A 17,249-nucleotide genomic window follows, 5' to 3' on the forward strand; every position below is an offset into this window, starting at 1 on the left:
TAATCTGCCCCCTGGTGCAAATTACACTGAGCTATGGCAGTCAACTGGATTTCAGTTTGCATTGCAGATTAGTAGAAAGTGAAATCAGATTAGATGCTTTACTTTGTACATCAGTACTCTTTGAAAATCTTTATTTTGTATGCCCTTTTAAGAATAGCTTATTTTTCTAAATCTGTCAATATGGGCACGGGTAAGACTTATTTTTAGGTAAAGACACATGCTAAACGTATACAAAATGCAGCGAAATAGGTTGTATTCTTAGTAATTCATAATTTTTTGATGTTTTGTTGATTGTAACTGCCATAATAGATGACGTTATACAGGATGGGGATATTTATGGTTTGTAGACATCAGCTGGTGTTATATAAGGCAGCAGCCAGTGTCAGAACAATTCTACAACAGGTTATTGCTGCAGCCACATCCTTGAGATTCCAGCTTTCCTTCTCTGCTCAGAATAACTGACAGATTAGAATATTTCACTAAAAGGCTCGGGGCTCCTTGTTTGTATGGAAGAGACAAGCACAGAATGAAAAACGCAAAGTATAATTAGCGTTCTTGCTGTGAATGGAGGACAAATTAAAAGGGAGATAAAAGAGTGGTTATGCTTTAAACAAGAGTGAATGACACAAATAACCTTATGGAAAGAGCCTGTCTGTAGCCAAACTGCCTGCTGTATTGCCTTGCAGATTAATCTTGAATCAAAGTCCCCTCCCCACACACTCACTCACACACACACACACACAGAGCAGAGGCTGCTGGATGAACCACACTTGTAATCTTCTCTCCGAAGCTGCTGCAAATGTGATCTGGAACAATAAATAAAAAAAAAAAAACAATGTAGAGCCGGTGCTATGAAATCAAACAAGCAGACGATAAAGAACTATTTTTACTAGGTTGTAAAAATAAAAGAAGGTGGGGCTGGAGGATGACAGAGAGCCACCAACAGCCAGCTAACCTGAGAAAATATTGACTTTCTTTAGTGTATTTATTGGTGGAGATGGAAGAAGTGCGTCTAGCTTCGCAGAGATGAAGACAGAGAAGGAGGAGAGAAGCAAAGTGTTAACGACAGAGTGTAAGACATAGCCTTGCTGGATCACTCTGGAATATCGAAGTGGAATGCTGAATCCTGGATGCAATGTGGATATAAAAAAAAATGTAAAAAAGTACTAGCGTGCTGCTCAATACGGACAAGTTTGGAAAATATTTAACGACATGGCAAAAGGGTGTTGCCTGCTTTGAATTCTATCAGAGATGTAAAAATCAGGAGACAGCTGATGTGTAATCAGTTTACTCTTGATCTGATTGAAGTAGAGCACACAGGACCCATCTACATCGACAGTCTAATTTCTGCTCTCTGGATTGAACAAATTGGATATTTACTTTCAGGACCCAGGCAAGCTTTACTCTGCCTGCAGAATGTCATGCAACATTACCAACCTGTGCTACACCTTATCTCATTGGTATTTTAAAACTGTTTACTTGTAGAAAGTCCACAAAACATGCTAAGTCGCTGATTTGTGCTTCTTCTGTGCATTACAAAATTGAAGTCTGACTTTGGATTATCATTTTTGTTTTATTTTACCTATGTTTTGGAAGTAAGATCTCATTGTTTCTCGCCACTGTTTTTTTTTTTTTTTTTTAAGGTTATTTACCATGTGTACTAATATAGTATATGAATGGCTGAAAGCATTGCAGCTTTCTCAGTATGCAGAGTCATTTGTGGATAATGGATATGATGACTTGGAGGTGTGCAAACAGATTGGGGACCCAGATCTGGATGCCATCGGCGTGATGGTCCAGCAGCATCGAAAGAAGATCCATGACGCAGTGCACAGGTTGAGAGAAGAGGAGAAAGAAGCTGCAAGTGGATTATATTTCACTTTGGAACCCCAGGTAGACTCCCCAACTCCAGATATCTACTCTGGCCATATGGTGGAGCAGTATGAAACCAAAGCTTGGAGGGAAGCCCAGGGTCACAAACCTGTACCAAGGAGTAATAAAACTGGCCAACTAAGTAAAAACTTGGTAACTTATCCTAAACTGAAGCTAAAGATTATGATTAGGGATAAACTTATTCGGGATGGTGTCAACCTCAGCAAGCCACCTTTCTCCAAAAAGGTAAGACAATGCACAAAAATATCACCACAGGAGGTAATATGTATATTGGCTTTCTTTACCTTTCATCAAGATAACCTTCTAAATTAGCTTGTGGACATTTTAAGATGTATATCGTTATAAAAAAATGTTCAACCTACTCTATTATTAAAAAGGGTAACCTAATTTGTGATGTAAATGAGACTCGTTTTTGGAAGTACTTTTATATTGTAAGGTAATTGATACATGTATGCAGTAGTGTGCATATGCAGGGCATTAGCCACATGGTGACAGTACCATATCTGATATCTGCTGTTATTAATGTGTAATTCTTTATTGAGCACATAAAGGCAGGTATAAATGCAGACCTTTATGAAAACAGGTGTGGATGTGACTGTGATTTGGTTTGTACTAAGATTCCCTTAAAGGTGTCTACATCACATTGTCCCCAGTTAAAGAATAAGGACATAAATACAGTAGATATGATTTAGCCACCATGGGACAAGCATGTTTCAGGTAACAGTAGCCTTTCATAAATATGACTGTAAGCTAACGATGTTACCTGACATCTGATCAGTAATTGTAGATAAGCGTGGATACTGGTTTCAAGTTGTCATTGAAGTGTGCACTTCCAAAGTATTTTTTATGTTTTTTAGGCTTCTGAAGATGTTATATTTTTATAAAATATTTGGTATGGCCATTTTTTGGAAATCACAGAGCATTGTGCAAAATGTAGCAACCAGTCAGCTGTTTTGAGTGTTTTAAACTGGAAAGGTTAAATTGAACAGGTTGTTTAGGGCTGCTCAGAAATCCTAAATCCCCATTGAACTATATAGGATTTCATTTAATTTAATAGGTTTAGGCAGTATACACTATGATTTTATTACTATTAGGGAATGTATTGACAAAAGTGGATTATGAATTAACACTGTGAAGAAGATGAGGCTGTGCATGTTCATGCAACATTTAGCCTTTATACTGATGTGGTTATCACAAACTATAATAAGGATCACCATCCCAGCCATCTCTTTCTTGTCATTACCATAAGGGAAAATGCTTACATGCAACATTTCCTGAATCGCACAGTTTAAGTTTGCAATGCTGTCATTCAGAACCCTTTCCCTGTGTGCAGACCTCATTCATCTTTCCCTGTGTGCAGACCTCATTCATCTTTCACATCACAGTTAAATACAGGGACCTGTCTGTCTGTCTCTCCCATGAGCACTAGATATGCCTAGTGACTTGCTCACTGTGCAGCAGGTCATTTCAGCACAAGCTTTGTGGTCTGATGACAACAAGTCGAATTTGCTTTATAACATTCATTTACCGTAGAGGCTAAGGTTGTGTTTTTTTTTTTTGTAAAAAGTGTTGTCACAAAGAAAAATAGAAAAACACTTCATCTGTAAAAAGCAGACATTTACCAAGTGATGTGAGACTTGTATAAAATATTTATTTTTATTGTGTTAGATCTGCTGTTGACGTTATCTAAGGCTTGCAGTTTAATTTTGCATGCAGATTCTAAGCATGTTGCTTGGTAGCATCTGCCAAGGTCTGTTCTAGGTCTCAGTTCATCTTCACTTTGATGGATCATAAAGAACATCACAGAGTGGACTTGTTCTCCCCTGATTTTGGTGCACTTAGCCTCCGTCACTGCATGAATAAGTTCACGTACAAGCTTGTGAAGTACAAGTACAACCATGTGGTCTGTGCTGACAATTAATTAGTTGTGTTTAAGGCTATAGTCAATGTGAAGCAAGGGTTCAATATACTTTCTCCATTTGTATGACAGTGCTAACCCTAAATCCCCCCCCCCCCAAAAAAAAACCTTTTACAAATTATAGACTACAAATGCAAACCGCGTGTATCAAGAAAGATCCAACCTTGACCATTCAACCCTGGGTGATAGTTACATGCTATATAACCAAGCGGAGCTATGCTCGCCTTTCCAAATGGGCAGAAGGATAAAAACATGAAATTTCCTTTGCACATGATTGGATTACTCAATGAATCAAGCTTTACAGAGTTAATTAAAATGAACTCTTCCAGCAAATCAACCTCATTGTGCATAATGAAAATGTGACTCTGCACAATGCAGTTGTATTATGGATAAGTGCACACCCAAATGGAACTGACCTGTTGAGTAAAAATGGAAATGGATACATGAACACAATATCAGGTACAGAAAAGAGGTATATTAATCTATTTTTGCTGTATTAATGATCCATGATGAGACTAAAGATGGATTCCTATTTAGACATTGAGGTTGATTTACTAAACCTGGAGTGTGCAAAATCTAGTGCAGCTGTCCATAGAACCCAATCATCTTCCAGGTTTTATTGTCAACTAAATTGAACAAGCTGAAGTAAGACTCGGTTTACACTTGTCCGCAGTCTGCGGGCTGGATGCAGGTGCAGCAATCGTACCTGTTCCTGCACCTGCAACCACCCACAGCCAAATCACGCTGCTCTTACAAGACACGCAGGGCTGCCATTCTTCATGAATGGCATCCCCACTCATCTCAGCCCACAGAGCATATTGTGGGTGTGGGTACCGCAGGGAAATTGCCTGGTAAAAAAGACCATGCAGTTTTCCTGCAGCTGCATTTTTAAAAAGGTGCATGCACAAATGAATAAGCCGTGCCCGAGCAATTAGTGTGAACCGAGCCTTATAATCTGATTGGTTACAATGCACAGCTGCACCAGATTCTGCACTCTACAGTTTTAGTACATCAACCCAATTATCTTTATATTCAATTGATGTCAGAAAAAATAACTGGGCTTTGTTATCACTGCTAGTTTCAAATGCATAAAGCAAAAAAATATCCTTTCTGTCTAGACATATGTATGTCAAGCACCTGTAGCAGGAGTGGGAAATTCTACCTTAGTTTAATGTGATGGCACTGTTTTGTTTTTTCCAACCAATCATCCTGATAAATTTTGGGAATGCTGCCTGAGGGTTACCTTACATAGACTGCTGTTAGCAACAATTATTTTTGTATTTATTACAGAGTAAATGTATTTATTACGCGTATTTATATAGTGCTGACAATTTATGTAGCACTTTACATATATATTTCACATTCATATCAGTCCCTGCCCTCAAGGAGCTTACAATCTAATGAGAAAGCCTGGACATTTGAAGGTCTAAGACACCAGGAAAAGAACTTTTGAACATTGTTATTGCATATAGACATTTTACAACATCTTAAAAAATCTCTGAGGTTGCTTTGTGATTGTTCCTTCCATTAGCAAGCTGTCCCTGTACCACCTGGTTGCATTATACTTCACAGAGAACAACAAATCTCTTATCGCCCATTGCTCTTAGTGAGAGGTCTGCCAATATATGGTCACCATAGACATAGATTAACAAATTACCTACACAGCTGATTCTTGCAACTGCAGCAATAATAGTATGGTTTGCAGGGAGTAGAGCAGTCCTTCCTTGAAGTAGCTGGAAAATGCTGATTGCTTCAAGGATATGTTATTCAAATGACTGTGAATCACAAGAGTTAAATGAGTAAGCTGTTAATTTAGCATCAGAAAATAGCTGCAGTGATCTAGAGCATACTCTGTTTCCTCACATTCCAGGAATAGTTTCAGCAGGCTTAGTTTGGATGGTAAAGTGTTGTAAGAAATGCGCTGTGTACACACACACAGAAGGGGGTGATTAGCATCCATGACTTGCATTTCATTGGTTAGTGCGGAGACAGCAGGACCCCTTCCTGTGACATTCATAAAACTGAACTTTCCCCTGGCACTCAAACTCACTGAACTGATGAGGACGCAGATGAGCCTTCTGTTTAACCTAGTCATGAATAGTTATATTCCTGAAGCTTGTCACAGCTGAATTAACTACAGGAGAGAGGACAATACTGAAATAAGGCAAATTTCAATGAATGCCGTGATTTCATGTACAGTAAGTGAGTCACAAAATCCAGAGGAATGTTCTTAAAACCTAAGATCGCTATCTGACATGGATTTCACAGATTACACAGACTCATCATCTGTTTGTGCTGCTTGTATTTACACGCTTCAAAAGTCAGGTTTATAAAATTGTATTTTAGGATATTTTATTTTAGGGTATGGGTAAAACCTTTTATAACTTGTTTATGTCACTATTTGTAGGCCACCCTATGCATAGCAGTAAGAATAAACAGTATTACCTATACATTTATGATAAAGTATAGGTATCAATGACTACATTGCTCCAAAGTAAATCACTCTTTTCCTGTTGGCATTTTGAATATACACTATGTTACCAAAAGTATTATGACGCCTGCTTTTACACACACATGAACTTTAATGGCATCCCAGTCTTAGTCTGTAGGGTTCAATATTGAGTTGGCCCACCCTTTGCAGCTATAACAGCTTCATCTCTTCTGGGAAGGCTGTCCACAAGGTTTCGGAGTGTGTCTATGGGAATGTTTGACCATTCTTCCAGAAGCACATTTGTGAGGTCAGGCACAAGGTTGGACATGAAGGCCTGGCTCGCAGTCTCCACTCTAATTCATCCCAAAGCAAGGTCCATAAATATATGGATGAGTGGATTTAGGTTGGAGGAACTTGTCTGGCCTGCACAGAGTCCTGACCTCTACCTGATAGAACACCTTTGGGATGAATTAGAGCAGAGACTGCGAGCCAGGCCTTCTCTTCCACATCAGTGCCTGACCTCACAAATGCGCTTCTGGAAGAATGGTCAAACATTCCTAGGACACACTCCTAAACCTTGTGGACAGCCTTCTCAGAAGAGTTGAAGCTGTTATAGCTTTAAAGGGTGGGCCAACTCAATAGTGAACTCTACGGACTAATGCCCTGTACACACGGTCGGATTTTCCGATGGAAAAAGTGCGATCGGATTGTGTTGTCGGAAATTCCGATCGCGTGTGGGCTCCATCGGACTTTTTTCGTCTGAATTTCCGACACACAAAGTTTGAGAGCAGGCTATAAAATTTTCTGACAACAAAATCCAATCGGTTAAATTTCCGATCGTGTGTACACAAATCCGACGCACAAAGTGCCACGCATGCTCAGAATAAATTAAGAGAAGAAAGCTATTGGCTACTGTCCTGTTTATAGTCCTGACGTACGTGTTTTACGTCACCGCGTTCAGACCGATCGGATTTTCTGACAACTGTATGCGACCGTGTGTATGCAAGACAAGTTTGAGCCAACATCCGTCTGAAAAAATCCATGGATTTTGTTGTCGGGATGTCCGATCAATGTCCGATTGTGTGTACAGGGCATAAGACTGGGATGCCATTAAAGTTCATGGGCATGTAAAGGCAGGTGTCCCAATACTTTCGGTAATATAGTGTATATTCAAAACGCCAGCAGGAAAAGAGTGATTTACTTTTTAGCAATGTAGTCATTTTTTTTTTTAATGTATAGGTAATACTGTGGTAATGTAGTGTATGTCATATTCATTTAGTAATACATTTATTTTATGTGTTTATAAATTATGTACACTGAGCAAAATTATAAACGCAACACTTTTGTGTTTGCCTCTATTTATCATGAGCTGAACTCAAAGATCTACGACTATTTCTATGTACGCAAAAGGCCTATTTTTCTCGAATATTGTTCACAAATCTGTCTTAATCTGCGTTAGTGAGAACTGCTCTTTTGTCAAGATAATCCATCCACCTCACAGGTGTGGCATATCAAGATTCTGATTAGACAGCATGATTATTGCACAGGTGTGCCTTAGGCTGGCCACAATAAAAGGACACTCTAAAAAGTGCAGTTTTATCACACAGCACAATGCCACAGATGTCGCAAGTTTTGAGGGCATGTGCAATTGGCATGCTGACTGCAGGAATGTCCACCAGAGCTGTTGCCCTTGAATTGAATGTTCATTTCTCTACCATAAGCCATCTCCAAAGGCATTTCAGAGAATTTGGCAGTACATCCAGCTTGCTCCACAACTGCAGACCACGTGTAACCACACCAGCCCAGGACCACCACATCCAGCATCTTCACCTCCAAGATCGTCTGAGACCAGCCACCCAGACAGCTGCTGCAACAATCGGCTTGCATAACCAAAGAATTGCTGCACAAACTGTCAGAAACCATCTCAGGGAAGCTCATCTGCTTGCTTGTCGCCCTCATCTGGGACTCGACCTGACTGCAGTTCATCATTGTAACAGACTTGAGTGGGCAAATGCTCACAATCAATGGTGTCTGGCACTTTGGAGAGGTGTTCTCTTCATGGATGAATCCCAGTTTTCACTGTACAGGGCAGATGGCAGACAGCATGTATGGCGTTGTGTGGTGAGCGGTTTGCTGATGTCAATGTTGTGGATCGAGTGGCCCATAGTGGTGGTGGGGTTATGTTATGGACAGATGTATGCTATGGACAACGAACACAGGTGCATTTTATTGATGGCATTTTGAATGCACAGAGATACCGTGATGAGATCCTGAGGCCCATTGTTGTGCCCTTCATCCACAACCATCACCTCATGTTGCAGTATGATAATGCACAGCCCTATGTTGCAAGGATCTGTACACAATTCCTGGAAGCTGAAAACATCCCAGTTCTTGCCACATCAGTGCCCTGATTACAGTACAGCCCCAGAAGGGCCCATCAGCGACGCCAATCAGTGCCCATTAGTGACACCAATCAGTGCCCATTAGTGATGTCAGTCAGTGCTGACCTTCAATGCCCATCAGTGCCACCCATCAGTGCCGCCCATTAGTACCACCTATCCGTGCCACCTATCAATGCCCATCAGTGCTGTCCATCCATGCTGCCTATCAGTGTCTATCAGTGCCGCCTATCAATGCCACCTATCAGTGCCACCTATCAGTGCCCACCAGTGCCACCTATCAGTGCCCATCAGTGCTGCCTATCAGTGCCCATTAGTGCGGCATATTAGTGCCTTTTCATCAGTGCCACTTAATCAGTGCCTTTCAGTGCCGCTTCATCAGTGCCCATCAATGCAGTCTATCAGTTCCACCTCATCAGTGCCAATCAGTGCAGCCTATCAGTGCCCATCAGTGCTGCCATATCAGCGCACATCAGTGAAGAAGAAAAAATACTTGTTTACAAAATTTACTGACAGAAACTAAGAAAAGCTTTTTTTTTTTTTTTTTTTTTTTTTTAGCAAAAGATAAAAACCCAGCAGTGATTGAATACCCCCAAAAGAAAGCTCTATTTGTGTGAAAAAAAATAACATTTTCATTTGGGTACAGTGCTGCATGACCGCGCAATTGTCATTCAAAGTGTAACAGAGCTGAAAGCTGAAAATAATCCTAGGCGGGAAGGGGTAAAAGTGCCCAGTAAGTGGTTAAAGGTCGTCTTCTTGAATAAAGCCAGGGCAAGACCTAACCTAAAGTGGCATCAAAGGGGTATACTTCAGAAGTGCATTTGCTCCTCAAAGCAGTTTTTTTTTTGTAATATGTTAATGAAAGGTGAACTTTGTTGCTGTCACTTGCTGATCATCTTCATCTACGTAAATGCATAGATAAAGCAAATCAAAGTTAAGCCCCATTACTAGGGAATGAATATACCAAATGTATCATATGGATCACCCACTTTTTTTGTTGTTCGCTGCTCCACTTTTTTCATGATAGTAATACCTTAAGTCTTCAAGTTTGTTCCCTCTCTGCTGGTCACAAATAAAAATGGAACAATAGAACAAATGGCTGCAAAGGTAGATATACATTTACAGTCAGGCTTTCATTATCACCTTTCACCCAAAATGTAGTGTGCAGGGCCCTGCTATTCCTTCTGTATTGTAATCGCACTGTCCCCCTTTATATTGAAAAATCACTGTGTAAACTGTTGGCGCTATATAAATCCTGTATCATAATAATAATACTAATAATAATAGTAAATAAGTTATCATTTGAAGTATAAATGTGAAATCACACAAAAAACGTGCATTACGATGCCTTAACATGTTCAAACACAAACAGAACCATATTTTGAATAGAGAAAGCAATAAGGATATGAAAGGGTGCACAGTACATATAAAATAATGATCCTAAATAATTAGACATATTATTGATTTTAAATTGTGAACAGTCATATTGATCATAATCAAAAAGAAATCTCTCACAGATTGCTTTAATAGACCCACTTATCTCCACACGATACCATGTGGGATTGACTATTCAACACAGCCAGTACATGAGAAACAACAATATGATTTTTCTTTGTGTTTAAAAATGTTCATATCAAACAGAATTTTACCCTTGTGGGAAGACTCTGATGAAGGCAACCATTCCTGACTCATACTAGTTCTGGGGCAGTAAAGCTGAACCTTTCATGGGATCACTACTCTGAACCTAGTTTTCAGTCCAAGGTGCTAATTTTGCAAATAGTCCCTTTAGCTTTGACTCACCCCCTTATACTTACACTGCATTATTCAGCGTGGCTACATGGCCAATTGTGAGTAGGGATGAGCTTCGAGTTCGAGTCGAACTCATGTTCGACTCGAACATCGGCTGTTCGCAAGTTCGCCGAACAACGAACAATTTGGGGTGTTCGCGGCAAATTCGAATGCCGCTGAACACCCTTTAAAAGTCTATGGGAGAAATAAAAAGTGCTAATTTTAAAGGCTTATATTCATGGTATTGTCATAAAAAGTGTTTGGGGACCTGGGTCCTGTCCCAGGGGGCATGGATCAATGCAAAAAAAGTTTTAAAAATGGACGTTTTTTAGGGAGCAGTGATTTTAATAATGCTTAAAGTGAAACAATAAAAGTGTAATATCCCTTTAAATTTCGTACCTGGGGGGTGTCTATATTATGCCTGTAAAGGGGCACATGTTTCCCGTGTTTAGAACAGTCTGACAGCAAAATGACATTTCAAAGGAAAAAAAGTCATTTAAAACTACAATACACATAGAAGTTCATTGATAAATACCGCATGGGAATTCCCCACAGGGGAACCCCGAACCCTGAAGAGCCCTTCAGGTCTGGTATGGATATTAAGGGGAACCCCGGCCAAAATTAAAAAAAAAAAATGGCTTGGGGTCCCCCTCAAAATCTATACCAGACCCTTCAAGTCTGGTATGGATTTTAAAGGGAACCCCGCGCCAAAATAAAAAAAAACGGCGTGGGGTCCCACGAAAAATCCATACCAGACCCTTATCCGAGCACGCATCCTGGCAGGCTGCAGGAAAACAGGGGGACGAGAGAACCCCCCCTCCTGAACCGTACCAGGCTACATGTCCTCAACATTGGGAGGGTGCTTTGGGGTAGCCCCCCAAAACACCTTGTCCCCATGTTGATGAGGACAAGGGCCTCATCCCCACAACCCTGGCCGGTGGTTGTGGGGGTCTGCGGGCGGGGGGGCTTATCGGAATCTGGAAGCCCCCTTTAACAAGGGGACCCCCAGATCCTGGCCCTCCCCCCTGTGTGAAATGGTAAGGAGGTACAAAAGTACCCCTACCATTTCACTAAAAAACTGTCAAAAATGTTAAAAATGACAAGAGACAGTTTTTGACAATTCCTTTATTTAAATGCTTCTTCTTTCTTCTTTCTTCTATCTTCTTTCTTCCTCCATCTTCTTCTTCTTCTTCTTCTGGTTCTTCTGGTTCTTCTGGTTCTTGCTCCAGTGTTCTCGTCCAGCATCTCCTCCGCGGCGTCGGCGTCTTCTTCCCTTCTTCTCCTCGGGCCGCTCCGCATCCATGATGGCATGGAGGGAGGTTCCCGCTCTTCTCTTCATCTTCTTCTCTTCATCTTCTTCTCTTCATCTTCTTCTCTTCTTCATCTTCTTCTCTTCATCTTCTTCTCGGGCCGCTCCGCATCCATGATGGCATGGAGGGAGGCTCCCGCTGTGTGACGCTTCTCCTCTTCTGACGGTTCTTAAATAATGGGGGGCGGGGCCACCCGGTGACCCCGCCCCCCTCTGACGCACGATGACTTGACGGGACTTCCCTGTGGCATTCCTCGTGATGCCACAGGGAAGTCCCGTCAAGTCACCGTGCGTCAGAGGGGGGCAGGGTCACCAGGTGGCCCTGCCTCCCCGTTACTTAAGAACCGTCAGAAGAGGAGAAGCGTCACACAGCGGGAGCCTCCCTCCATGCCATCATGGATGCGGAGCGGCCCGAGAAGAAGATGAAGAGAAGAAGATGAAGAAGAGAAGAAGATGAAGAGAAGAAGATGAAGAGAAGAGCGGGAGCCTCCCTCCATGCCATCATGGATGCGGAGTGGCCCGAGAAGAAGAAGGGAAGAGGACGCCGACGCCGTGGAGGAGATGCTGGACGAGAACACCGGAGGAAGAACCAGAAGAGCCAGAAGAACCAGAAGAAGAAGAAGATGGAGGAAGAAACCGAAGGAAGATAGAAGATAAAAGAAAGAAGAAAGAAGAAGCATTAAAATAAAGGAATTGTCAAAAACTGTCTCCTGTCATTTTTAACATTTTTGACAGTTTTTTAGTGAAATGGTAGGGGTACTTTTGTACCCCCTTACCATTTCACACAGGGGGGAGGGCCGGGATCTGGGGGTCCCCTTGTTAAAGGGGCTTCCAGATTCCAATAAGCCCCCCACCCGCAGACCCCCACAACCACCGGCCAGGGTTGTGGGGATGAGGCCCTTGTCCTCATCAACATGGGGACAAGGTGTTTTGGGGGGCTACCCCAAAGCACCCTCCCAATGAGGGCATGTGGCCTGGTACAGTTCAGGAGGGGGGGCGCTCTCTCGTCCCCCCTCTTTTCCTGCGGCCTGCCAGGTTGCGTGCTTGGATAAGGGTCTGGTATAGATTTTGAGGGGGACCCCACGCCGTTTTTTAAAAAAAAATTTTGGCCGGGGTTCCCCTTAATATCCATACTAGGCCTCGTATGGAATTTAGGGGGACCCCCCACGTCATTTTTTTTTTAAATTTTGGTTCGGGGTTCCCCTGTGGGAAATTCCCATGCCGTTTTTATCTATGAACTTCTATGTGTATTGTCGGACCGGCAATGCATTAATAGCCGCGAGTAGTTTTAAATTACTTTTTTTCCTTTGAAATGTCATTTTGCTGTCAGACTGTTCTAAACACGGGAAACATGCGCCCCTTTACAGGCATACTTTAAACACCACCCCAGGTACGAAATTTAAAGGGATATTACACTTTTATTGTTTCACTTTAAGCATTATTAAAATCACTGCTCCCAAAAAAAACGTCCGTTTTTAAAACTTTTTTTTGCATTGATCCATGTCCCCTGGGGCAGGACCCAGGTCCCCAAACACTTTTTTTGACAATAACTTGCATATAAGCCTTTAAAATTAGCACTTTTGATTATGCATGTTCGTGTCCCATAGACTTTAACAGTGTTCGCGTGTTCGAACAAATTTTTTGCCTGTTCGCATGTTCTGGTGCGAACTGAACAGGGGGGTGTTCGGCTCATCCCTAATTGTGAGGTGCAGATTGTGAAAGGGGTGGTCCAGAGGTTCAAATTCAGAGCTTAAGCTACTGTTTCAAAAGGTAGAGTGCATTGGGGCATCTAGGGTGGGAGATATCTGAAAGCACATGCAGGGACATTTAAATACTCGCTTTTAAAGAGGAAGTAAACCACTGTGTCTTTTTTTTTTGTTTTGTTTGATCTGCAAAGTAAAAGCATAATGTGCTAGTATGCATCACATACTAGCACATTATGTGAAACTTACCTGCAAATGAAGCCCTCCATCAATGCATTGTCATCGCTGTAGGCCGCATCCATCTTCCCCCGTCTTCCTTCTGGGTCCACGGACTCCGGCTGTGTGGCTGCCCGGAGCCGTGTGATGTCACTCCTGCGCAATGCGTACGGGAGCTGATGATCATGGCACAGGGCTCTGAAGAAATGGCACTAGTGGCCTTTACTTCAGAGTGCACGCGCCAATGACATCATTGGTTTTATATACAGTAAATATATTCTAAACCAGGAGTCTCAAAACTTTCTAAACAAAGGGCCAGATTGTGGCCATTGGGAGTGGAAATTATCCTGGCGTCAGTGAGATTAAAAATGCATCTTTGGTAAAAGGAGGAGGAATAGTGCCTTATTGCTGGTGTCAGTGGGGGAAATAGTGCCCCATCATTGGTGTCAGTGGGAGGAAGAGTGCCCCATCATTGGTGTCATTGGGAGAAATAGTGCCTCATCATTGGTGTCAGTGGGAGAAGGAGTGCCCCATCATTGGTGTCATTGGGAAAAATAGTGCCCCATCACTGGTGTCATTGGGAGAAATAGTGCCCCATCATTGGTGTCATTGGGAGAAATCGTGCCCCATCATTGGTGTCATTGGGAGAAATAGTGCCCCATCATTGGTGTCAGTGGGAAGAAGAGTGCCCCATCATTGGCGGCAGTGGGAAAAACAGTGCCCCATCATTGGTGTCAGTGGGAGAAATAGTTCCCCATTATTGGTGTCAGTGGGAGGACGAGTGCCCCATCATTGGCGACAGTGGGAAAAATAGTTCCCCATCATTGGTGTCAGTGAGAGGAAAAGTGCCCCATCATTGGTGTCAGTGGGAGGAATTAGTGCTCCATCATTGGTGTCAGTGGGATAATTAGTGCCCCATCGTTTTTGTCAGTGGAAGAATTAGTGCTCCACCATTGGTGTCAGTGGGAATAATAGTGCCCCATTGTTGGTGTCAGCTTGAGGAATAGTGCCCCATTGTTGGCATCAATGTGAGAAATAGTGATGTCAGTGGAAGGAAAAGTGTCTGGTATCAGTGGAAGGAAAAATGCCCCAAGGGCCAGATAAAGGCAAGCAAAGGGTAGCATCTGGCCCCTGGGCCGCAGTTTGGAGCCCCCTGTTCGAAACGGTGCACGTTTAGGAGATATTTACAGTACCTATAGGTAAGCCTTAATATAGTCTTACCTATAGGTACAAATAATCAATGGAAGTTTACAACCACTTTAATATTTGCTCGCAGATTATTAGTTGAAAAGTGACCACAGTACAACATAATGGAAGTGTCAGAGCTGTTATATTTAGTGCAGTAAAGTTTTCTTCTAAATGATCATTATTTTCAAAAGAAGTAACAGCAGTAACATGGCTGAAAAAAAAAATCTTAATTGTAAATTAAGCCTTGTATTAGGCCTGCAATCTGAACATGTGTAAGCTATAAGGCAAAGTGTAGTAACCTATTGAAATCTGATCAATAGGTTCATATAAGCCAATGGAAAATAAAGTCTGGTTGGTCCACATAACTCATACTTGGCGTATTATTCACAGCTTTTTTCATTGCTTTACTAAAAAAGATCAAAATCATTGCTTGCAGTTTTAGGCAGAAAACATCTTTACAGTCCAATGTACATTTTTTATTTCTTTTTTTTAGCTATCCAAATTATTCTGAAACTATGGGATTGTAGTACTGAAGGTATTCAAGCAAAGCTACCAAAAAATGCTTGTTACAAGCTTTTTTGATTGATCTATTTGTGGATTTTCACCACCATCTCCATTCATTTTGATAGCATCAGACCTTATCCAGAAAGATTCTAGTTCCATTCATTACCTTTAGCAAGCCACAGTATGCTGCAGCTCCTGTGTTCTTCATTTACATATAAATGGAACATCGGATTGTAGAGCCAATCAGTCCTTATTTTCATAAGCATTCCTGTCACCTGTAGACAATTATTTATACATTATATAAAATAAAGCACTATTTATACATAAGCAGAATAAACTGGCAGTGTTTTACATAATGGTACAGTTTTATAATTTTATCCAGATCTTTTTATACACACAGTTAAGATACTGTCAGTCAGTAGAACAAAAAACAAGAATATTTGCATTACTAGTTACCAAGATAAAAACTCTTAAATAATATTCCACTTTCCCTAGCATTTGATTTATTTTGTGCCCATCTAGAAATATAGAACATGGTAGGATTGATTTACTGGAACAGAGCATGTTCACTTTGCCAAGGATTTTTTGTAGATTAGCGAATAAGGTGAAAATTCACTTTGCAAAAAATAACCATCCACGTGCAGACAAATATAAAAAGACATTTTTATTGAACATGAATGGATGATTGAAGTCGGCACAGCTTCACCTCCTCCACTAAGCTAAGTGAAGAAATTGGAACAAGGAAAACCTGTCCCCAACAGGTCACTAAGGGGGGGGGGGTATGGACTATTGCGGTACCAACTTGAACAGAGTACACAAAGTTCATAAAAATATGTTTTATTAATACAAAAAATACAAATTTTGAAAGTGACTCTTTCTCAACATGTTTTATGGAGCTTTGCCGCTTCATCAGGAGAGTATTATCTGTAATAGGTTGACAAAAATACACACGGTGAACAAAAAATAGCAGTCACATATAAATTCAGAGCATTCAATTTACAACAGGGACATGAGGGAAAAAATTGCATGATTTGTGAGGATCCACTGTACCTATGTTCTCCTCTATGGAGCACATTCAGTATTAGTGACACACATGTAATGTTGGGATATATTTCCAAATAGCATTAGAATGTGTATTTGTATAACCCCTCTATGTTACTTTGGGATAACTATTCTTAATTGAATTTTTTTGTATTAATAAAACATATATTTTTATGAAATTTGTTTACTCTGTTCAAGTTGGTACTGCGATAGTACATCTCCCTCCTCTTCCCCCTCCTTGGTGACCTGTTGGGGACAGGTTTTCCTTGTTCCAATTTTTTCAATCAATCTTGGATGATGATACCTTTTTTACCCTTATATATTTATATTATAACATGAGGCTTAAGCTTTATTCACTAAGCTAAGTGAAAATAATTTTTCAAAGTGAAAATTCACATAGTACCCTACTGTCAGATCACAACCCTATCTCCATGACCTTACTATTACCGTCCAAGAACACGAAAACGCGCATTTGGTGTCTTGATAGTTCCCTACTGACGGATGAACTTAACATAAATAGACTATCCAAATGCCTGACTGACTTTTTTGCCAATAACGACACTCCTGACGTTACGCCGCTGACCACATGGAACGCGCATAAATGTGTCATTAGGGGCGAACTCCTCTCTATCGCCGCTAACCGCAACAAACTCAACCGCGCACGCATAGCCGAGCTAACCGCGCGCGTACACACGCTCGAACAGGCACACAAAGCCTCCGTCGCTTCTGCTTTACTAACCGATTTAACAAGGGCGAGGGAGGAGCTTTTAGATGCACTGAACAAATCGCTGAAACGCAAATTCATGCTGACACAAAAACTATATTATGAATTTGGGAACAAATCCAGCAAACTATTAGC

At 41.3% G+C, this 17,249-nt stretch overlaps 1 protein-coding gene across 7 annotated transcripts in view; it reads left to right on the forward strand.

Moving 5' to 3' along the window:
• The first annotated feature begins 376 nt into the window (after positions 1–376).
• Positions 377–17,249, forward strand: part of SASH1 (SAM and SH3 domain containing 1) — a 1,387,091-nt gene continuing 1,370,218 nt past the window's right edge. For 2 of the 7 annotated variants that reach the window (XM_073627432.1, XM_073627434.1), the window contains exon 1: positions 382–2,118. In XM_073627432.1, the coding sequence (XP_073483533.1) occupies positions 1,654–2,118 (465 nt within the window). In that variant the 5' untranslated portion in view covers positions 382–1,653. Of the gene's footprint in view, positions 2,119–17,249 lie in introns of all 7 variants that reach the window. The other 5 variants (XM_073627437.1, XM_073627436.1, XM_073627430.1 and 2 more) reach the window with 5 other exon arrangements.

The sequence above is a fragment of the Aquarana catesbeiana genome, linkage group LG04 (genome assembly GCF_042186555.1).
Source record: "Aquarana catesbeiana isolate 2022-GZ linkage group LG04, ASM4218655v1, whole genome shotgun sequence".
NCBI lineage: Eukaryota > Metazoa > Chordata > Amphibia > Anura > Ranidae > Aquarana > Aquarana catesbeiana.